Here is a 22,767-nt window from a genome sequence, read left to right as displayed (position 1 = left end):
GTTCTGAACACACTCTAACGCGGAAAGCGCACGGAGACCCTTCTGCAGGAAGTACACGGAAGCTACAGCTGCTGCGGTGGCCGCGTCTGAAGGCCAGAATCGCGAACACGCACGCGGCTCCTGGGACGGGAAGCAACGTGGAGTGAGAGCGGGGCACACACGGCCGTTCTCTGCGGGCCTGGCTGCGGCCGCCCTGGGCTGACATCGCGCCGTGAGGGCGGAGATGCCCCGGAGCGACCTTATATCTCAAAGCACTGCGCACGCGTGCCCCAGACCCTAGCTGGCATCTCGGGTCACTGCTCACGGCTCCACGGAGCTCTAGGCTATAAGATGTTGTCGCCCTGACGGAACCACACATCTCTGGCACCATGTGTCCGACGGCACTGTTCTCAGAAAGCATGAGAGCCACTCGAATTAGAGATCCCCACGGTGAGCTACATCTGATGGACAGTGCTCAGCGCCCGAGTGCTCCCAGAGGAGACGGTCCCCACCGTTGGCTGTGCGGTGCGAGCGTCACAGCTCTGGAGGTAGTCCACACATGCACACTTACCACACTGAATCGTAAAAAATACCACAAGGACACAAGTGAACGGACTTGATTCAAGGACCCTGACGAATTCCTTTATGGCCGTGGCTGATGACACAGGAAGGTGCCATTTTGTCATAGGGCTCAGAGACAGGGTGTCTGTGGCAGAACACCTGGAAACAGGCCATGCCAGGGCCCGATAAAGAGCCAGTCAAACAAATGCTCAGAATGATCCCAGGCAGCAGAGCGATGCGGTAGACGGGCAGGCGGGGAGGCAACAAGGCTGGTGGGTGTGGGGGACTCAGAGGGGTCCACTGGAGGGAGGACAGCCAAGCCTTACACTCAGACCAAAGCCGGTTCTGCTGTGATCCAGCCCTGCCCTGGGTCTAGTGCCTGGTTGGAAGCCAGCCAATTCTAGAGTGAATGTGTCTAGGCCGGCCTCGGACTGTGTGACAGAGTCGAACCCTACCGTCTAGGGCTCATCAGAAACAAACAATTTGTCACTTTAATTATCCCCTGTTTCCCAAAGTACAAAGGTCAGGACAAATGCCAGAGGGACAGCTGTGAGACGAGCATGACTATTCCTCTCATGCCAGAGAGAAAAGCACTTCAGACTTCACATAGAAATACATCAGAGTCTTAACCCGGAGACAAGGATGCTCCGATCAGACGGCTTAGTAAATCTATGGTTGGCTAAATCAGCCTATAGGAAGAGCAAATTTCCTTCTTGAGAAACAGACCTCGCTGAAAACAGCGTTACGCAGAAAGACAGAGTCATCTGCTCATGGATGGGGACGTGTGTCCTACACGGCCTGTCCACACTGGGTTCTTTATGGAAGCACATTCACAGTAACAGTACTTCTTTGTAGAGAAATGACATGTGGGAGTGGGGTCGAGTGTCCTGGCAGCATCTACTCCGTGGGGAGGCACGCAGTCCTCGGCAGCCAGGTGAGGGGAGGATTACCTTTGATGTCACGATGGACTATGCCGTGCTCATGGAGGACATTGATGGCAACGGTGATCTGCTTTGAATACAGCCTGATGACATGTTCCTGGAGCCCCAGCCTAGACACCTCTTCTAATGTCCCCTCATCACAGTACTCCATGAAGATATACATTTCTTCCTGCGGGAGAAAGAAGATGCAGCCTGTGTTCACACGTACACTAAAGGGAAGAGTTTGGACAATGTCACCGGTCACGCCCCAAAGGAATCTTTCTAATGGTACGCTACGCTCATCATCCTCAACACTGAACTTGTCTCGTAACGGTCATTCCTCACTCCTACATAGAGGTGTCTGCCTGCCTCCTGTCTGGAATTATACAGCTGGTCGGGATAAGAGTGTCTTCTCCAAATCATAGGTGGTAAATTTTCTATTATCCTCTAAAATTAAGTCTGCTATATAATCTCAGACAGGGACCAACAGGGCTGTCCCTACCAATGTATTATTAAGTACTGAAACACATCCTTTTCAGGTACGAATTTATTTGTGAAAACATTTAAATCACCACTATTCAACTTCCCCTGGAAGTTCAGACTCCACCGAGATGCTCCAAGTTATCCTCTTTCCCCTCCAAGGATTTACTTCTAAACACAAGGGGGGAATCGAATTTGAAGTTTTAACTTTCTCATTTCACAACAGTTCCTTAGTACACATAAAAGAAAAATCAGCATGATCAGTGAAAAATGGGGGGAAAAAAGTAACACGCTGCGTAAGGGGCATTTTAGGAGAATCTTCTCATCGGCAGGATGGGTTTCAGTGCTTTATAATGTTGGGTTAACGACTACAGTCTACAACTTACATTTTAGGAAGAACTCCTCTAGTTTCAGAGAGAAGGCAGAAATGATGTAACTCATGGAGATTTCCTGATAATTAGGCAAAGTTACTGTGCTCTGAAATGAGAAGACCTGCGATGTAGAACAGGACTCCGACTGTGCCCTTACTGATTGCTCACACAAAACCGTGTCATCAAAGTTGGCTTACTCTATGAAGCTCCACACCAAAATACCGAACCAGGTTGGGGTGTTTGATGCCCTCAAAGATTTTCAATTCGTCTGCAGTTTCCTTGATAGTTTTATGGTCATTCGGTTGAAATCGAATCTGTAAAGAGAAAACTGTTGATCAGCGTTGGTCCTATCACAAACCAGAAACAAGGGAGTCTGACATCTGTGTCATCTGGATCCACGGGACTATGGTCAGTGTGCCTGTAACCTGACTTCAAGTCTTTCTTTGCCCTGTCCTTCCACATGAATGAAAGATGCCTGATTTAGAATATTTGGTGAGAGAACAGCTAACGGGATCATTTTCGTAACCCGCAAACTGAATTCACAAAAACATTAAGTATTCAGTAAGTGAGCACAAGCATATAGGTTCTGGAAGACAGAAAGCTGTGAGATGATTGTGCCCTTAAGTTTATAAAGGGGCCCTTAAGTTTATAAAGGGGCACCTATACCCCAATGTTTATAGCAGCGATGTCCATAAAAGCCAAGCTATGGGAAGAGCCCAGATGTCCTTTGACTTGATGAATAGATAAAGAAGACGTGATGCATACACACGCACGCGCGCGCACACACACACAATGGAATATTACACAGCCATCAGAAAATGGAATCTTGCCAGTTGCAACAAATGTGGATGGAAACAGAAGGTATTTATGCCAAGTGAAATAAGTCAGCCAGAGAAAGACAATTATATGATCTCACCCATATGTGGAATTTAAGAAACAAAACAGAAGCAAAACAAAACAGAAGGGGAAGAGAGGAAACAATAAAACAAGACAAAATGAGTGAAGGAAACAGCCCATAAGAGAGTCTTAATCACAGGAAACAACTGAGGGTTGCTGGAGGGGAGGAGAGTGGGTGGATGGAGTGACTTGGTGACGGGCATGAAGGAGAGCATGTGATATAATGAGCACTGGGTGTTATAGAAGACTGATGAGTCACTGACCTCTATCTCTCAAACTAATAATGCATTATATGTTAATTAATTGAATTTAAATTAGAAAAGAAAAGTTTATGACTGGGGCGCCTGGGTGGCTCAGCCGGTTAAGTGTCTGCCTTCGACTCAGGTCACGATCCCAGGGTCGTGGAATTGAGACCGGAGTCGGGCTCCCTGCTCAGTGGGTAGTCTGTTTCTCCCTCTCTCTCTCTTCCCCTAATTGTGCTCCTTCTCTCTCAAATAAATAAATAAAATCTTTTTTAAAAAAGATGTATTTATTTGAGAGAGAGAGTACACACACAAGCAGGGGTGGGTGGGGAGGGGTAGAAGGAAAGGGAGATGCAGGCTCCCCACTGAGCAGGGAGCCTGATCAGAATGTGATCTCCAGACCCTAGGATCATGACCTGAGTTGAACACAGATGCTTAACCTACTGAGCCACCCAGGTGCCCTAAATAAAACTTTTAAAATAGAAGAAGAAGAAGAAGAAGAGGAAGAAGAAGTTGACAGCCCAGCAGGAGCAAGGTAGTAGAGGCAGAGTGGGCGAGTGTCTCTCCATGCACGGAAGACAAGAAACACCGCAGGAGCTCAGAGAGAGAGGGCCATGGTGGCTCAGGCCTCTTGCCCCACGGGCTCCTCTGCGCTGAGGCCCAGAGGGTCTCCTCAACAGTATTTGTCTCCCTGATGGGCCTCCTCAGGTTTCCCCTGCTCGTCCCCATCCTCCCTCCAGCTGTTGTGACGCTACTCATTTCTTTTCTTTTCTTTTTTTTTAAGATTTTATTTATTTGACAGACAGAGATCACAAGTAGGCAGAGAGGCAGGCAGAGAGAGAGGAGAAAGCAGGCTCTCCGTGAAGCAGAGAGCCCGATGCGGGGCTCGACTCCTGGGATCATGACCTGAGCTGAAGGCAGAGGCTTTCACCCACAGAGCCACCCAGGCGCCCCAAGAGACACTACTCATTTCTGAAGCTGATCACAAACAGTATCTTATCCCCAGCTCCCTGCTAAGATGCTGTTACCAGGGTCCTCTCGGCCTTCGGCTAACTCTGCTCGCCTCGCTCTGTGTGGCACTTGGCACAGCTGTGCGGTGGCAGAATTACCTGTGCCCCTGGTCCGAGCATCCTCACTGGCGCCTTCCTGGAGTCAGACTGCCGGCTACTCTGGTATCTCAGGGCATCCGCCTCACGACTCAACACAGAGACACCAGGCTGGCTCTAGGTGCCACGAGCCTGAAAACCAAGCTTCTTCCCAAATCTCTGCCCCACCAAAAGGCCCCCACAAGGCCAGATCGCTCACCTCCTTCATAGCCATCAGCTCGCCGGTGTCGACACTGATGCAGGTGTAGACCTTCCCGTACTGCCCCTCCCCTGCGAACGGAACACACACACTGCTCTCAGTCACCAAAGCGAGGCCAGTTTAAGTCACTCGGATGTACGATAACCTTCTCCAGGTCTGGATCTCTATTTCCATGACCTACAATTGTCCACTACTGCAAGACCCAAAATGTTTCTGAGTGTTCCCCAATGACTGAAGGCAATCTCTGGGCTGTGCCTTACCTGTAAAAATCTAGAGTAGAAGCGACTTTGGCAAACCCTGGAAGGGGCGTGAAGGTGCACACTTCTGCGCCTTCTGGCCCTCAGGGAGGTTCAGGGCTGGGGGTCAGGAGGAAGCCCGGCCACAGCTAACCACACCTCATCGCTGCACGGCCAGGAATGTGTGGGAATGGATCTGACTAACACATCTTTGGGGACATTCAGGGGATATATGGCTAAGACGGGTAACAAGAATTGATAAAATTTATAAAGCACTAGATTTTTTCAGTGTTTTCCGCCCTAACAGCTCTACAGACCCTTGAGGGTTTCCGGGGGCTCCCAGAGTCCTCTTGTTACAACTGTGTTGGCCTCTTCAGACCTAAACACCCCCCCACCCCCGGAGAGATGCACTGAAAAGCCGGGAGGGTCTGAAACATGGTCAGGCTCCTTCTGTCACACGATCCTCCGGTGGTTATTTCGCAAGAGGCACTTGGCCAGGAAATCATTAACGGGCGGTGTTTTAGGAAAGACCGTCTCTATTTGTACCCGGTCTCTCTTCAAAATATGCTGGAAGGAATAAGGCCGTAAGAACATCAATGGGAGCTAACGGGTAAAATTTACATAGTTCTCCACTGGCAACTTCTGGAGTTATCAAGCAAAACGATTCAATTTAATGAACCATTTAAAAAAATCTTTACAAAATCTCCTCTTGTACTGCTCTTAGAACACATTTTACAGACACATTATTTATACAAACTAAAGAACAGAACCTCTGCAAAAGACATGCCATGTCACAAGAGAAAAGGATCAATTCTATGGTTAAGCCTAAAGACGTGTAACTATTGCCATTTTCAATCGAGGTTCCTCAATTTCCTTACCAATTTTGTTTCCTCTTTGCCACTTGAAGGTCACCTTCCTCAAGCCTACATGCATGACGTTATCGTAAGATTTAGGGGTGTCACAAACTTGACCAATGATATTCTTTCTCCTCATCTCTCGATACCTCTTTTCTTCAAACAATCGGACTGACTTCTGGATAGCTTCTATGGGTCCTTGTTTGGAAGCACTGTCTGGAGTGAGAATCACAAACTCAGTAGTTCCAGTCACCAGCAGTGAGTCAAAGGCCCGCAAACAAACAACAGGAACGAACAACACAAGTGAGCACTCAGCACGGCAAGGCCAAGCATCCTCCGGTCAGATACCCAGCAGGTACGTTCGAGTCCATTCCAACTGCACAGCTGCAGAGGATGCAACAACACACACACACACACACACACACACACACCCAGCAGGTGCGTTCAAGTCCATTCCAACCGCACAGCTGCAGAGGACGCCACCAACCACACACACACACACACACACACACACACAATCCAGGCTAGTTGGTTAGAGCCAATGACTTCCTTCCCCCAGACGGCTGCTCAGACAGACACTGCAGGGACCTCCCATTTGCCTCCAGGCTATTCTGTCTCTAATACACTCTCTTTTTTTTTTTAATGATTTTTTTTATTTTTAATCTATTTGACAAACAGAGATCACAAGTATGCAGAGTCAGGCAGAGAGAGAGACAGAGAGGAGGAAGCAGGCTCCCCACCGAGCAGAGAGCCCGACTCAGGACTCGATCCCAGGACCCTGAGATCACAACCCGAGCCGAAGGCAGAGGCCCAACCCACTGAGCCACCCAGGCGCCCTCCAATATGCTCTTGTTGGCCAGAATTGTCTTACTAACAGGGACAATCTGACCATGCTCCTTTCCTACTTAAATTATTTCACGGTTCTCAACAACCCATTTACCAAAAATCTAAGCCCTGCCTATGGGACTCATGGCCCTGAAGACTTTGGACCCAGTTTATCTTTCCCAGTTCATACTGTTCTTCTCTTCTCCTATCGCAGGCCCCAGAAGAACCAAACGGAAAAGACTAGTACAGAACACCCTGAGCCATTTCTCACTTGGAGCTTGTGTTCACACCTTCCTGGCCAAGATGCTGTCTTCCCACACTGTGCCTGGGGAGTACATCTCATGCGTCACAGCACCGCTGAAATGCCACGCCTTTCCTCAGAAGCCATCTCTGATGAGAAGGGAATTCAGTTGTCCCTTTCTGGAAAGAGTCCAGAGCAAAGCCTCTGCAGAATGCCCAGGGAAAATCCTCACTTCGCCATTTTCCAGGTGTTTGACAATGGGCAAGTGACCTGACTTCTCCTACTCTGTGGAATGAGGGCAGTATCTCTAGCACAAGCGCTACTGTAAGCGCTCTGTGACACCCCACACGTAAAGCACTAAGCACCGTGGCCGGGACACAGCAATACTCAGTAAGGTTTCGCTACTGTTACTACTATTTCTTAGCTTCTCAGGCTCCACATCTCTAGAAAATAAGTCTCCGATTTATTTTATCATGACTTACAGTGAGAAATAACTTTTACATACACAGAGATCTAAACAAGAGTTTCATGAAACAACATTCCTCTTACACATGTGATTGAGACTCTGTCCTATTTTCTTTAATGCAGACTTTACAACCCACCGATGGGTCACACCTGTCCTGTGAGCAGCACTGCCTCAGACATGTCCCAATGACATACTCCTCATTCTGTATCCTCCCTATCTAAGAGCCTGAATTTTCTGAAATTCCTGAAATTCCTTGTCATGGAGGACGAGGATGGCTGGTAGGTTAATTTGAGAAGAGGAATTTCCCAAGATTCATAATGTTCTAATTGTAATTGTAATTTCCTACCACAACCACTTCTTAAAAACATGAATCGCTCTTTTCTTTACCTCAGTATAGAACGCATCAGGTCTCCTGGGCACAACAAGACTTCACAGCTATGAGCCCATGCACTCCACTGTCAAGTATTTCTGGGAGGGGCTTTTTAAAAAATTTTTAAACAGTAAAAATTTTTCAAGATTTCTCCACCTTTGTTAATGTGGACTGTAACTATCCTTAGAGTTCCCAAGCTCTCTTGACCACAAAGTATTTGTTTTGAAAATTATCACAAAGACCTGGCACGCGGGGGAACTACTGGCAACGTGGGAGCCACTGGAGAACTCTCCTACCTGTCACCCAGGCTCCAGCACATGGATCTCCGAGCCCTTAACCCTCCATACACACCTCACCTGCCCCAGACCTGGCAGTCATTTCTTGACGTCCTTCCTTTTTTGAACATCCCACCTTAATCTGGTATCTGACACCGCATGACTGAGTGATACGCTAACCCATCTCCCTACCTCCTCCCCACTCAGGGCTAGCAGCTTCCTCCACCCCGGGGTCTTCTCAGCTCCTCCTTCCCACTCCCTGAACACACCAGGTGCTCAAGAGGCTGCAGGGCTGGCCACCAACTCTGGGAGAGGTCTTAAACACTTAGCCGTCATTGAAGACTGGCCATGGTGCGTCTTCCCCCAGCCCCTTCAAGTTCACCTCCATTTACAGCTACACAGTCGTTGGGCCTCCCTCCAGATGTGTTTTTAGTCTATACTTTTCCTCCAGGCTTGATGCAGACCAGTCTCTCCTTCAAGAGTCAGCTCAAGCCTCAACCCTCCGTGACATCCCCCGACTATTCCCCACTTTGATGGACAACATACTTCTAAGGGGTGACAGTTGGTAAGAGCACAGACTTGGAGACAGAGGCAGTGTGTGCTGGGTCCCAGCTCTGGCCGGATATCTGTCAGTGTTCTGTCAGTTACCACCTTTGCCAAACTACGTGGCTTCTCAAAAACGTTACCATACAGCATTAAGGCATGACTACTGCTTCATTTCACAACTATTAATTATATTCCCACCATGCACAAAGAACTATGCTAAAAGCCCACCCAGAGTGACATACGGGTTAACCACCACGACTGTCTGAAGAATACAAAGATGAATAAAACATGTTCTGATCCAAAGGAGCTTATAATTTATTAAAAGAAATAGGAAATACTTACAAACACAGTACACACAGGAAGTAATGTCACACATATAAAAGAGATCAGAAAATGTTAACATAGAAGGACTAATAATTCAAAATCTAAAGCATATTTTAACTGAAATTTCTCACTTTATCCTTAAGCATTTTAAGTTCAACATTCTCTCCCTTACCCTTCGACTGGCTGATAAGTGTCCGAAGTTCCCAGCTTCTTCGAGCTGACCCACTTGAATCACCTTTTGGATAAGCTGGTTCTGCAAGATGTATGTTTTTCACACAAATTAACATTTATGGAATCTTATGTAATCGAGAACAAGACTGAAATGGTGCATGGCGATGATTAGTTACCATCAACCTGTCCTTTTTGGTAATTAATTTCTATTTGATGTGAGTGTGAGAAGCTGTCTTGACAATCACTTCTAGGAAACTATACCAAAGTAAGAAGTTGTCAGTGGCATTACATGATTTTAGCCACATTAAACTTTCTACAAATAACAAGACATCAGAAAACAGAGCAGAAATCAGATGCTCTGGGGACCCCACTCAAGAGGACCGGCATTATAATAAAGCCTCAGTGTATCACTAACGAACCTACTGAAGGTTTGTATTTTTGAAGAAAATAAGAGTGCTTGGCAATTAAAGTATCAGAAATAATTTTTTTTAAAAAATGCCACATAAGTAGACCTAGAAAATGCAAGTACAGTTAAAAAGGCATTTACAGTAAAACGCCAACATGTTGAACATCAAACCTTCTCTGGGAACTCTGTCACCTCTTTCTCACTCTTCATTTCTTTCTAAGGCATAACTGATGGAAAGTGGTAAACTGAGGCAGAGGATTCAGCGGGTCGAAACCGGAGTCTGTAGCTCACTACTCACCCTCACGCTCCTCGGTGGGGCTTGAGTGGCGGCTCAGGGACCGAAACTGTAACTCAGCGGCTATGGAAGCCAACCGGTCATTCTCGGGGACACTGGAACCCCTGTTTCGGGATTTTTAAAAATTGAGCTGTCAATTCAATGGAACTCAAAAGGAAAGACCTGATATTCTTCTAGAGGGGTCATTCTCAGCTAGGGGCAATGCTGCCCACTGGGGACACCTGGCATCTAGTGAGCACAGGACAATGGGAAGGGCAGCCCCACATACAGAATTATGCTCCCACAGTGAACGCGCTGCTACTGAGAAACCCTTCTCTGGAGCTGACAGGACAGTCAGATTTTTATCCCCTGCTGCTGACAAACAAGAACCTGACTGAGTAACGCTCTGTTTTAAGTTAAAAACAACAAAAGTACAAACAAGATTTATAGTCAGGCGCTACTGGCATATGTGGAAAGCTCCATGTTTAAGCCCAGGATGGATCAAAATTATTAGCCAAATAGGGCTAATACTTACAATTCTGATCATACTATGGATTTATGTACTTAATTCTATTTACAGTGCTAAAATTATTACATGATTCAAAAGATTACAAATCTCTTCATAGGAAAATGCAAGGGCACCCCTCATGATTTTTCAAGCGGTCGCCAAGCAAAGGTGCAGAAGAGCAGGAAGCTTAGCAGGTAAAAAGCAAAGTTAATTTGCTGCTGTTCCAGAATAAAGTTAAGAGTGTTTAGAAATCCAGAATGAATCCGTAAAGAGTAAAACCCAGAATTAAATGAGGGAAGTGTTAAAATTATAGTTCAAGTAAACCAAGATAAGTATGGCCTGAGTTTGGTAACAAGTTTCGTGTGTACTGTGTGTATAAGTCATATTATGAAGTATGGTAGCATTTATGCTCTTTTCCATCAGGTGCTAAATAGATTTAAGACGACAGGGTTCTACTGAACAGACGTTCGCAAATTACGGAGTATGCAATGCTTTTCTATTTCCCTAAACTCCCAAATCTGGCATAATCCTTGTTAAGTCTGAAGAGAGAGGGACATCCTCTATTGCCACAGAGTTCATCAAAAAGTCTTGAGGCCACTTCATGGAAAAGTCACGGATAGTCTATACTTTTCCTCCAGGCTTGATGCAGACCAGTCTCTCCTTCAAGAGTCAGCTCAAGCCTCACCCCTCCGTGACATCCCCCGACTATTCCCCACTTTGATGGACAACATACTTCCAAGGGGTGACAGTTGGTAAGAGCACAGACTTGGAGACAGAGGAGACACGTGACTCCTCACGCCACGCCAAAGACTGCGGTGCCAAGCAGAGGTCACTCGACACCTCTATTTTCCTGATTTCCCAGACACAACATAAGCCAAGCCCACATCCTCAGAGATTTTTGCTAGGGTAAAAATATACTTAAAGGGAACAGTGTGCTGGTGAATGCTTAACTACTAGTTGTGGAGTTCCACAATTGCAGCAGTGTAACATCCGGCTTGCAAAATTTCTGAAAAATTAACAACCAGTCTCGCAAAGCAGCAAGAGCCAGTTTCAACAAGCCAGACACCATAAAAATGTTTTATCAACCCTGGTAAGATCACTGAAGCCCGAACAATTTCCTAAGTCAAACCAAATCAAATCAAAACATTCACGGGACGCTTGGGGCAGAGGAAGACCTGCCAGTGCTGATGGGTCTCTGGGACAGGAAGGGCCGCACAGGGGCCGCAGGGAGTCCCGGCCATCATTCGGCATCCCCCACGGCACACTCACAAACCCCAGGCTGCACCAGGACATCGGCGGGACACGCGCCGTCCACCTCGGGGTCTGCTGCACAGGCCCCCCACAAAGGGGCTGAGGCCCAAAGTCAAACTGAACAGGAGTCAGGCTCGAACACAGGACTGAGGCAAACCACCATCAGCTAAGTGCGTCTCCACCTGGCCTTGCTGTCCTCAGCCCACTGTCACAGACACACCACCGGACGGTCAAGAGAACTTGACTCCTTTGTAAAAAACGGCCTTCAAGATGGCACACAATGGTGGTGGTAAAATTCCTATGTGTCCAGAATCATCCTAAAGATGAGGAACACTTATGAAATGTACTCACTACGGACTGAAAACCACCTCCACAAAGCCAAAGACTAAATGCACATGAAGGCGGACCACACGTACTTCACTTTCATACTAAAATACACTTAACATACCATACACCTCCAGCTCACAAATGCCTTGAGCCATAGTTCAAGAACCTCGAAAGAAGCAGGGGGCGTTCCTCCCCGTTCTAGTTTTACAGGAACGGTGTGCAAACGCGGACGCAGCAGGTCATGGGGAAGTGCTCTCCTCCCCCGCGTCTGCACGTGACGGGAAGTGGCTTCCCTTTGCCCTGAGTGACACGTACAGAAAGACTGCTTCGGTGCCTCCCTCAGAGACAGGAGGGGCATGTGGGAACATCTGCCATGAAATGCTCTCAGCAGTCAAATGAAGAAGGTAAATGGGAATCTGTTTAATGGTAACTGTTCATTGTTTTGGTTGACAGCTGTAAAATGCGTTGACTTTTCTTAGGTTATAAACATTCATCACTACAAATTAGGAACAGTTGTTATTTTAACGGAGAAGAATGGAAATGTTCGTAGAAATTTTATACTGTTATAAAGTAAGTCTAAAAACATTTTAGTGTTTCCTTCAATTCTAAAGCTGTATGTGATCTTTCTGCCAACAACATACTAATATTTTTTCTTTGGAGCAAGATACAGGGACTGAGTCTCACCACAGTTTCTTTTTTTCTCTGATTACCCTCAACTCGCAGAGTTTTATTTGACTCTCTCGGAAGATGAGAAGAGTGATGGTGTGTCCCCTCTGCCAGACACAAGGGGAGAGTTACGAGTGACCAACTGTCCTTTCTCCATTAAGAATATGAGATCTTGGGGCGACTGGGTGGCTCAGTGGGTTAAAGCCTCTGCCTTCGGCTCAGGTCATGATCCCAGGGTCCTGGATCGAGCCCCACATAGGGCTCTCTGCTCAGCAGGGAGCCTGCTTCCCCTCTCTCTCTGCCTGCCTCTCTGCCTACTTGTGATCTCTTTCAAATAAATAAATAAAATCTTAAAAAAAAAAAAATATGAGACCTGAACAAAATCCTCTGTCAAAACTAACTAGAATGGGAAGAAGTGCAACTCACTCCTTACCTATACCAAAGACTCAAGCGAGACACTTTCTGGCACTTGCCAAGTGTCTGATAGCTCTGTTCAGTAAGGATATGTCCTCCATATAAGATACAAACCCCGTGAACTCAGTTTTCCATTTCCATAAATTACATCTAATCAGTAATTCTATAAATTAGAAAATCTGGTTAGAAAAGTGATCCTTCTAAAAAATCCCCACCTATTGGTGTTAACTAGAAGCCTTCTCTGAGCTACCTTGGGACCGACCCCTCAAGGCACTACTTGCCCAAATTCTCATGTCCCCTTTGGAGGGGAGCAGGTTCTTTGGTCTGACACTCCCTCCGAAGAGTTGTTATTGGCAGGGAGTCTGGTCATTTTGGTTAATGTTAGCTCCAAGGAAATATTAATCAGGCAAATTATCTACTCATGCTGCTGGGTGCTCGAGCCTGCGGGGGGTGACACTTCCCCCCACTGCGGAAGTGCACAGGAGGGGGCCGAGGAGGCATGCCGCCGGCGGGGGGTGACTACCTGGTATCATGGGCACTGCTGGCGGGTTTGGGTGGTGCAGAGTCGCTGCCCGAGGGGCCGGGGCGAGCGGCGGCGGCGGCCGCAGTGACAGAAGCAGCAGCGAGGCTGCCGTGGCTCCGCGCGTCTGAAGGCACGCTCCGAGTGCTGAGACGAGAAGAGAAGCTTCAGGAACATAGCCGAGAAAACGGACTGGACTCTCCAGTGGTTTTCAGTTAAGAATAAAATAGGGTGAGGAAGTGAAAAAATACTTAAAAATATAAAATGCAAATTTTCCTTTGAGATTCAGGTCTAGGTGTAAAAAAGAAAAAAACTAATTACCTTGAAAAATAATTGTGGTCTTTTCCTAGCAAATACTGTCAAATAAAATTAACTTTTAAAAAGTGATTCTACAGGGGAGAGAAAAGGCTCACTCCGTCCAGATGCAGAAATGCCACCACATTCAAGGGAGACACTTCGTACTGGAGTTTCAGAACTCGCTCTTGTATTTAAGTCGCTTCAAGGTTATAGACACACATGAGAGTCAAGACTGGAAAGATCATTCCAGTTTTTCTTCACTTCTACGCTGACGTTTAGGATTGTTTTTCAAATGTTTATTATGCTATGCATACTCAAATCTGTTTTCGTAAGGTCATTTTCAAAGAAAGAGAAAGAAAGAAATATTCCAAAGCTGGCCAGCATTTAGTAGCTCGAGGTTACGAACAAGCTGAGAACCTAGGGCACCTGGAGAGGCACAAGTCTGGGGCAAAGTTGCATGTCTTTTTCTCTTGCAACCAAGGCCCTCCCTGTGGTCTATCTTCAAGAAAATGCAACTCAGAGCATTTAAAACAGTATGAACGAGAACACAGAAAACCCGCTCCGTGGTGAGAGCAAGCGTCCAGAAGCTGGCAGAGCGGGAGCGTGCGCCTCAGAGAAGAATCCAGACTGTGAATGGCTAGGCAGGTGCCAAATACCTGAATCCCTCTGGAGTCGGGATGATCAGATGCGGGTTAGGAGGGTCGCTGTGGCACCGTGGCACCTTCACGGGACGGGGGCTGTTCCGATGAAGAGCTGCCAGGGACAACGGTGACAAAGGCAACTTGTTAAAGGCGTCAACAGGAAAAGCCAAAGCAGGTCACTACACGTAAACGGGATGGGACTTAACTTTGCTGGTGGCCAAAATAAACCCGTTCTGTAAGTGAGAAAGTCATTATCATGTAGACAAACATCGTGGAATACGGCACTTTTTAAGAACTAATAAAAGGTATATTATACGTTCAAACTCTGAGCCATCAAAAATATTTCTGAAATCCTGGAGAGAAAGCACACAATGGACACGAAATAAACAATGTGACCCAGATGGAGACCGAGATGAGGCATCTCTCAAATAAAGATTCTTGATGCTGGCTACATTCTTAGAGAGATTCTGGCCAGTGCGGACACTTCACTTGGGTTCCGAGTCAGGGACGGCCACAGTCAATTTCCCAAGTACATAGAGTTTTATTTAATTCCTTTAAACCAAATAAGGAGGATCAGACATGGTTTAAATGGGCTATTCTTTTTTAGAACATGTTTTCCTCTCTTCTTCGTTTAAATATTCTGGTAAAAACTAGATAAAATTTAAAATAAAAATTTAAAGGGCCTTTGCTTAGTGATTACAGAATCGCTGATAATTCTTTCCTGGAACTAGACACCACTGGCATAGCACACATGTTACATTTTGTCTATTTTGCCCCTATACGTGTAATCTTACTTCTCACTCAGTCTTAACCCTCCTTAATTTTTTAAAAGTCGTCTCTTCTCTTCATGTGAATGATTTCACTCCATATGTTTTATTTCATCTATATATGCTTTATCCTAAATGGAAATACCCTCTTCTTCGTGATTCCAGTTTAGTTTGTTGTCTATAACAACACAGACATGACTGAAGTCCCCAAAATGGAGAGATCTGAAGGGGAAACTTGCAAAGCAAAAATCAAGCAATTATTAAGAAAAAATTCAGGCAATTTGTGTCTCTGGCTCAGTACATCAACAATTATAATAGTAAATGAAAGAACTCCAATAACAAAGGTAAAAAGAGAAAAAAAAAACAATAAAAATGTTTATGGAAGGAAGGTGATGTCTTTAATTCAGCAAACATAGTGGGAACTTTGGAGTCAAAAATCACTACAAAATTTCCCCCCCGAAGTGTAAAAAAAGAAAGACGTGCTGCTAGAACACAAGCACACAAGTTTCCCATTCCTCATGTATGAGAGAGAGAATTTCTTCTCAGAGTAGATATAATGAACTGCTGCAAAACCGTGACATTTCACCAAAAAGAAAATTCAAATGATCCATAAACATAAAATAGACGCTTTAATTTCACTAGTGATATTTACTATAGAGATGCTTCTCATGGCAAAAACTAACCAAACAAACGTTCACAAGGAAACGGCGCAAAGAACTATTAACACACCCTTAACGGACACAAGGCAGCCAGTAAGGAGAACGAGACGGATCTCCACCCATCGACAGAGAGGAACTCCTACAGTCCTCAGGTAAGGAAAGCAAGACACGAATATTCAACGGGATCCAACTTTCATGCAGAAGAAGCGGCGGCCCTGTCTATGCTTGCGTGGCGCTGGGAGCATGAAGGAGGCAGGGCCGCACGCACCTGCACAACCGAGGAGCGCACGGAACCCAGGGAAAGCTGCCTACCAGGCTGCTGCTGGCGCTTCGGAGGGCAGCGCTGAGCTGAGGGAGAGAAAGACCGCAGGCAGCGGGAAGGCCAGCTGGCTGCTCTGCCTTTCACCAAGTGCCCTGGGGAGGAAAGAGCACAAACGGAGGCAGACCGCCGCCGCGCACAGAACGCTGGGGTTTACGAAGCATCAATGCGGAGCGCTCGTTAGCACCTGATGAGCACTTGCAGACGAGGCTCAGCGATGTCGTATGCGCAGCCCCAGGTCACCAGGCCGTCTGGCAATCTGACTCTCAGCCCGTGCTGTTTCCACCAAGCCACGTGGCCCAGAAGACAGGGAGCACCTCTGGCCTCCAGACAGCAGGGTAACCAGCCACCCCGCCGGCCGCTGGGGGAGCGACACACGAGGAAGGAGCGACGCCGCCTTAGCAGTGATTACCCTTCAACCACGGGAGCACGAATGCTTTTTGCTTTCCTCCGTAGTATTTTTCTACCTTGAAATTTTCTACATGTACATTCTCTACATTTCTCTACATACTCTTTCTACGTTGTAATTTTTTTTTAAGATTTTATTTCTTTATTTGAGATAGAGAGAGCAAAGGGTGGGAAGGGGGAAAGCGAGCAGCAGGCTCTCCGCTGAGCAGGGAGTCTGATGCAGGGCTCGAACCCAGGACCCCAAGATCATGACCTGAGCTGAAGGCAGACGCTTAACTGAGTGAGCCACCCAGGCGCCCCTCCATGTTGCAATTTTGCTACCATGAAAATGATTAGTAAGTATATTATAATAATATTTGTAATGCTATATCATTATATTAGTAATGATAGTTAAGTATTTTAAAGTAATGTAAATGTAAAGTAATGATAAATTGGTAAATGTGACAAATGATAAATAATGATAAAATGATAAATGGTAAGTAATTTAAAAGTAATGATAGTTAAGTATTTTTAAAAAGTGATTTTTAGAGCACCTAAGTGGCTCAGATGGTTAAGTGACTGCCTTCGGCTCAGGTCATGATCCCGGAGTCCTGGGATCAAGTCCCACATTGGGGCTCTTAGCCCTGAGGAAACTCTGCTTCTCCCTCTAACCATCTCCCCTCTCATGCTCTCTCTCACTCTCTCTCATATAAATAAATAAATTTTTTTTTTTAAAGTGATTTTTTACTGAATTACTGATCATGCATTCTTAGTGAAATATTTTAGGAGATGAGAAAATCAAAGTTTTTAGGATAATATGATTAATCAAAAGTTCCATAAGAATATAGAAATGCTATAAAATTATAACATTATATAAAATATTCAAAGTTTTACAAATGATAACTTTCATTTCATAACAGACTTTGGAGAAAAAAAGGTATAAAATGAGTAACTAAGTAAATTTTAAAGGTAGTGAAACCAAGCATTAAAACCTGGTCTCCAAGATTTTCTGAAGCTAGTAAGCACCCTTGAATATATAGTTCCTGTTCAGTAAGTTTACCACCTATGAATTATTTTATTTTGTATAATTTAAACTGCTTCAAAATGTCTATGCTTTCATTTCTGGATGTTTATTGGATATAAATAGTTTTGCTTTTACTTACTATCTCAAGAATGGGGGAAGGCACAGTCTTTTTCGGATCTATTTTGTTTACAAGTTTCAACATACTGCATAAAACTGTACACTAAACTGTCACTGAAAACTATAATGAAAATATATCATAGCATAACTTTAACTTGTATTTTTTGGTTTTTGCTTTTTTTTTTTTAAGTAAAACCAATGAAAAATTTACGCTGTTAGTGGGGAAATTCTTAGCTGTGGAGGAGAAAACAAACTCATTCTGCTGAGGTGAGGAAGGGGTGGAACAATTACATTCACTCACCAACAGCAGGAAAGGCCCTTGCTCCCTAACAGACAGCTGTGTCTCCAAGTCTTTCCTTCCCAGAAGAAGAGATTTTAAGGAGATAACAGAATCATTGTTGGTGTGCAAAATATTAGTTATTAATTAAACTGTGTAGCTAACACCGCTGGGGGCAGTGCATATCCTCTGCTGGCATTTTCATCTTCCTGCTAGACTCAGAACTGTTCAGAGTTCCCCATATACACACCTCATGCCTGTCACTGTCATCTTCTTTGATATTGTTAAAGAACTCCTCGACACAGCGTGAAGGGCTGCACCGTAAGGTGATGGGCCTGCCCAAACCAGGAGGTGCTAGGGAAATGTTCTAACGGCCATCTTACCAAGGTACAAACCTGTAACAGGACTGTGTGGCTTTCCTATCACATGGCCAATGCACTCATTCATCAGGGCTTGAAGACTCTAGGGAAGTGGGAGAGGACAGAGGAAAGAATGTACATTCTCTCAATGATGCAAGCAGCACTATTAAGCTTTCCATCTAGTAAAAGAAATATGCTGTGCTATCCTTAGTAAGTACTTTCAAAGTTCATTTGGAAGACAAAAGGTCTAAATAAAAATTAAACATAAACTGCACATAATTTAAAATAGTAATAATAATATATGCCACTCACTTTTTATTAATAAAAGCGAATTAGCATTCAACTCCCCATAAGGCAATAATATGCACGATCAGGGGACTTCTCCTATAATCATTTCTACTATTCAGAGACTAACAGGATTGAATTCACATGTTGACCATTGTCTTTTTCAGCTGATGGAATGTACTGGAATAACAGTGATAATATTTAACATGTGGCATGCTTTCAAATGAAGCATGCCAAACTGAAAGAGCTAATCCTTGTTCTTCATTAAACTGCTAAAAAGCACCAACTAATACGCCAGCACTTTATAAAATGTGAAACTGACAAATATTTTAGAAGTGCCAGGCTTCACAGCTTCCTCTGACTCAGCTGATAGACCAATGTTGTTATAAAAAGAAAAGAACATGGAATATTTTACTATGTTGTTACAAGTACTTTACCTTTCAGCATTATCATTACAGTTAGGAAAAAATATTTAAGAACAACTATACAAAAATACACAATCAGGAACAGTGATCAACTTATTTCAATAATAATGATGATGATAATAATAATAAAAAAACTCCAGAATATTCCATACCAAGAAGTCATCTTCTGGCAAAGCTGAAATAAAGGCAGGTTCAATGGCTTGTAGAAAGTCAAAACCTTGGGTTGCCCACCTGTTACATGAGGAAGTTCAACAGTCACAAAATTAAGAAAACACTGTAATAGTTTCACTAGTACTGAAAAATAACCTGGAAAATTATCATCTAAGAAAAAACACATTTTTTGACTTTATGTAAATGCCTGGGGTTGAGTAAATTTATAGCATGTGTTGAGAAAAAAAGGACAAACAGCTTCTTAATAAAGGCACTGGTTACCGATTTGTTTCCATTTGCATTAAAAAAGGCTTAAATTTCACGAGGGAAGGAAAAAGAAAATAGCAATCATAAGACCTGTCCAGGGAAAATGTGAACTCCCTTAAAAATTAACTCATTATGGAACAATTTTTTTTTTTTTTAAGATTTTTTTTATTTATTTATTTGACAGAGAGAGATCACAAGTAGATGGAGAGGCAGGCAGAGAGAGAGAGAGAGGGAAGCAGGATCTCTGCCGAGCAGAGAACCCGATGCGGGACTCGATCCCAGGACCCTGAGATCATGACCTGAGCCGAAGGCAGCGGCTTAACCCACTGAGCCACCCAGGCGCCCTGGAACAATTTTTTTTAAGTTATCCAAATATTATGGGGCTTTCTGTGGTAATAGTTTCATTTAAAAACAAAACAAAGCAAAATCCTATCATCTAAGACTTCAAAATGCTCCTTTTTGTGTCTTCTGTTCAGAAATCTCACATAAAATATACATATGAAATGCTACCATGCCCACATCCCTCTCATTCCCGCATTTTCCAACTTCACAGGCTGCTCCAAGATTCATACACACTCTCTCTCTCTCTGCAGCAGAAATACTGACTTACTTGCAGTTCTAGGAAACATCTACTAGGTCATTACCTGGGTCTTGTACCTCGACCACTCTCACATTTAGTGAGGACATAGTTCATCCATTTCCGGGCAAAGCTTATATATTTGTCTCCTATCTTCTGTCTAAACTCTCCAGACATCAAACGAACAACTTCTTTATGATACTGTAAGAAGATTTTGTATATATCAAAAGAAGTAATGACTATACAAATACAAATATCTAAACACTACAATGCCACATGTTTAATGTCATTTTTCTAAAAACAAAAAGCAAAAACCAATTAAAACTCAAATATTTTCAAGAGTATGAAAAGTTCAACAATTGATTAGTTGGGTATAACAGCCAGTGCTCTTCATTGAACACTTTGTCAAAAACAAATGAGGTGCTGTATGTTGGCTAATTGGACATCATAATAATTTTTTTAAAAAGAGTATGAAGAATTACAGATATTATGTCTTAAAATGCAGTTTCACCAATGTTTTACCCATAAGTTTAAATTATGAATGTACTTTCATGATATTAAATATCTCTTCAAGAAGGTTTTTAAAATGTAAGTAGAGAGCTTACACACAGTCGCACAAAATAAAAACTGGGAAACTGCTGACAACTTAAAAGGAAACCAACATTTGCGATACTCAGCAATGGATAGGATGACATTCCTGACAAGCTGGGATTACAACCAGTAATCTGATTTGCTGTACAAGATTCCTCACGCTTTCAGTAAGTTACAGAGCAACTGTGAAATTACACTGTGCTTTTCCTCTTAATTTTGTACCTACCTCGAACCCAAAGTTGTAACCCTGAATCATTGCTTCCCGGTAGTACTGCTGCAACGTGACAGACTCAGACTCATCGACTTCGGCATCGAATTCTGAAGTGAACATGTGGTCCACTCGGTCAATGGCATCGCTTATTCTGTTGCAAAGCTCTAGTGCATCATTCTAAAGAGTCCCAAACCATAATTAATCCAAACAAAGCAAATCACCTGGTACGTAACTGTATTTTAGAGGAAGATTTCTTTCATCATCACAGACATTAACCACCATGATATATTTTGACCATATTTATTCTGGTCATTCAAAAACAAAGGAAATGTATTTTTTATTTATTTTGTTTTTATTTGTATTAGGTATTCTTTAACACCTTATGAAACAAAAGCCGAAAAACATCCATTTGAAATGATAATGCCTCATTGTGGTCTCCGAATAGATGCTTTCATCTTTAATATTTTGCATATCAACCACCAGCTGCTTTTTCCCCTGGGCAGTAGCTGAAGTATGATTTCAACTGAACAGGATTTCAATCCAACAGGAACACTGTATCGTCCTTCATGTCTCCCTGCCACTCCCTGGTTCCGGGGTTCTCAGTTGGGGTCTCAGTTGGGGTCAATTTTACACAAGGGGACATGGGCAATCCTATTTTGGTTGTCAAAACTTGGGGAGATGGGGTGAGGAATCTACTGGCAACTCGCGTGTAGAGATCAGAGGTGCTGCTAAACACCCTACGGAACAGGACAACTTCCAAATCAAAGAATTATTGACCCAAACGTCAATATTGCAGAGGTTGGAAAACCCTGTCCTACTTCAGGCTGTGCTGTCTCCCTAAGCAGGACTATAATCACCCCAAACCGGACCCTCTTCCACTCACCCTTAAACACACACATATGGACACATGGTCTCCACTGGGCAATCACCCTATAGGCTTTTCCAAAATATTCTTCCTAAACATTCAAATACTCTTTGAGCTTAGAAAAAATAAAATCCCAAAGCTCTCGATAGCCTTATTTTTGCCCACCTGATTTTACCAGCCTTATCTCCCATGACTTTCCACCGTACACAAAAGATCTAGTCAAATCAGACTACTGGATAGTCAGCGAGCATTCCCAGTAACCTGACCCAGGGACGCTGATACCAAAGTGTTCCTTCCCAGTTTTTATCTTCTGAAATCCTCCAAAGTGAAATGCCTCCATGGTGGCAACCACGAGGATCTAATGCTCCCCGTTCAGTACTTCAGTGCTAGTTCAGGTTGTACTGAATTCACCAAATTCCTTACGCTCAAGAATAATCAGTATCTTACAGAATTCTGCACTCTCCAGAGTCTATGGACTTAAACTAAAAGAAAAGACAAAAGTCCACTGCACTGGCATTCACGTGGCCTGGCAATCAATGAGAGAAAGTGTTTCTAGGTAAACGAGACAAGTCAGCCTGACAGAAGAAACGGCCGCTTATCAAACTACTTATGGTTCCAACAACTGCTTCTTCTTCAAGACGTCAAGCCCTAATGTGACGAAGTTGGCATAACCAATGGGTTGTGGTAAGCTTGGCTCAGACCAAGACCGATGAACAGAAAACAAGGCAGACATGGCAAAAAGAGGAAATAATGGGAAAAGCAGGTGAGGCTCTGGCTTGTCCTGCACTCTGAACGCCTAGAGCCTGTCTACAAGCGTCTTACTCTACTCCATTTAATTTGGCTGGATTATCAGTAAAATAAAAGAAATAAATCTTCTCTTGGGTCACAAATTACAGATTTGGAGTACCTCTAGCAAACACTCCTGATTGCTAAAGAAGAAAGAAACCTGCATTAGGAGTGAAGAGACCTAAATTCCAGTATCAGCTTGGCTACTAACCAACCATGTGGCCATTCAGAAGTCACATATCTGATCAAAATTCTATCCCTTCCAATTCCAACATTCTACAGTTCCAAGAGAGATCTGGGAGGTTTCAGGGAAGACACGGGACAATGTGTACCG

General features: G+C 44.2%; 1 protein-coding gene and 1 long non-coding RNA gene across 10 annotated transcripts in view; one reads left to right on the top strand and one right to left on the bottom strand.

Moving 5' to 3' along the window:
- The window catches only part of MAP3K4 (mitogen-activated protein kinase kinase kinase 4), a 113,938-nt gene that overhangs the window by 4,863 nt on the left and 86,308 nt on the right, over nt 1-22,767 (bottom strand). For 2 of the 9 annotated variants that reach the window (XM_047733275.1, XM_047733276.1), the window contains exons 12-23: nt 20,798-20,959; nt 20,048-20,181; nt 19,139-19,217; nt 18,301-18,379; nt 14,383-14,479; nt 13,433-13,576; nt 9,768-9,868; nt 9,065-9,145; nt 5,870-6,061; nt 4,756-4,826; nt 2,509-2,625; nt 1,491-1,650 (exon numbers count right to left, since the gene is read on the bottom strand). In XM_047733275.1, the coding sequence (XP_047589231.1) occupies nt 1,491-1,650; nt 2,509-2,625; nt 4,756-4,826; nt 5,870-6,061; nt 9,065-9,145; nt 9,768-9,868; nt 13,433-13,576; nt 14,383-14,479; nt 18,301-18,379; nt 19,139-19,217; nt 20,048-20,181; nt 20,798-20,959 (1,417 nt within the window). Of the gene's footprint in view, nt 1-1,490; nt 1,651-2,326; nt 2,418-2,508; nt 2,626-4,755; nt 4,827-5,869; nt 6,062-9,064; nt 9,146-9,767; nt 9,869-13,432; nt 13,577-14,382; nt 14,480-18,300; nt 18,380-19,138; nt 19,218-20,047; nt 20,182-20,797; nt 20,960-22,767 lie in introns of those variants that run through there. The other 7 variants (XM_047733277.1, XM_047733278.1, XM_047733279.1 and 4 more) reach the window with 4 other exon arrangements.
- Nucleotides 10,206-22,614, top strand: LOC125102270 (uncharacterized). The gene is made up of 3 exons (XR_007128090.1): nt 10,206-10,870; nt 11,001-11,003; nt 22,603-22,614. It is a non-coding gene; the product is annotated as an uncharacterized LOC125102270 (long non-coding RNA).

Source organism: Lutra lutra, chromosome 6, assembly GCF_902655055.1.
Source record: "Lutra lutra chromosome 6, mLutLut1.2, whole genome shotgun sequence".
NCBI classification, from domain to species: domain Eukaryota; kingdom Metazoa; phylum Chordata; class Mammalia; order Carnivora; family Mustelidae; genus Lutra; species Lutra lutra.
This window is presented reverse-complemented; position numbering and strand designations above follow the sequence as displayed.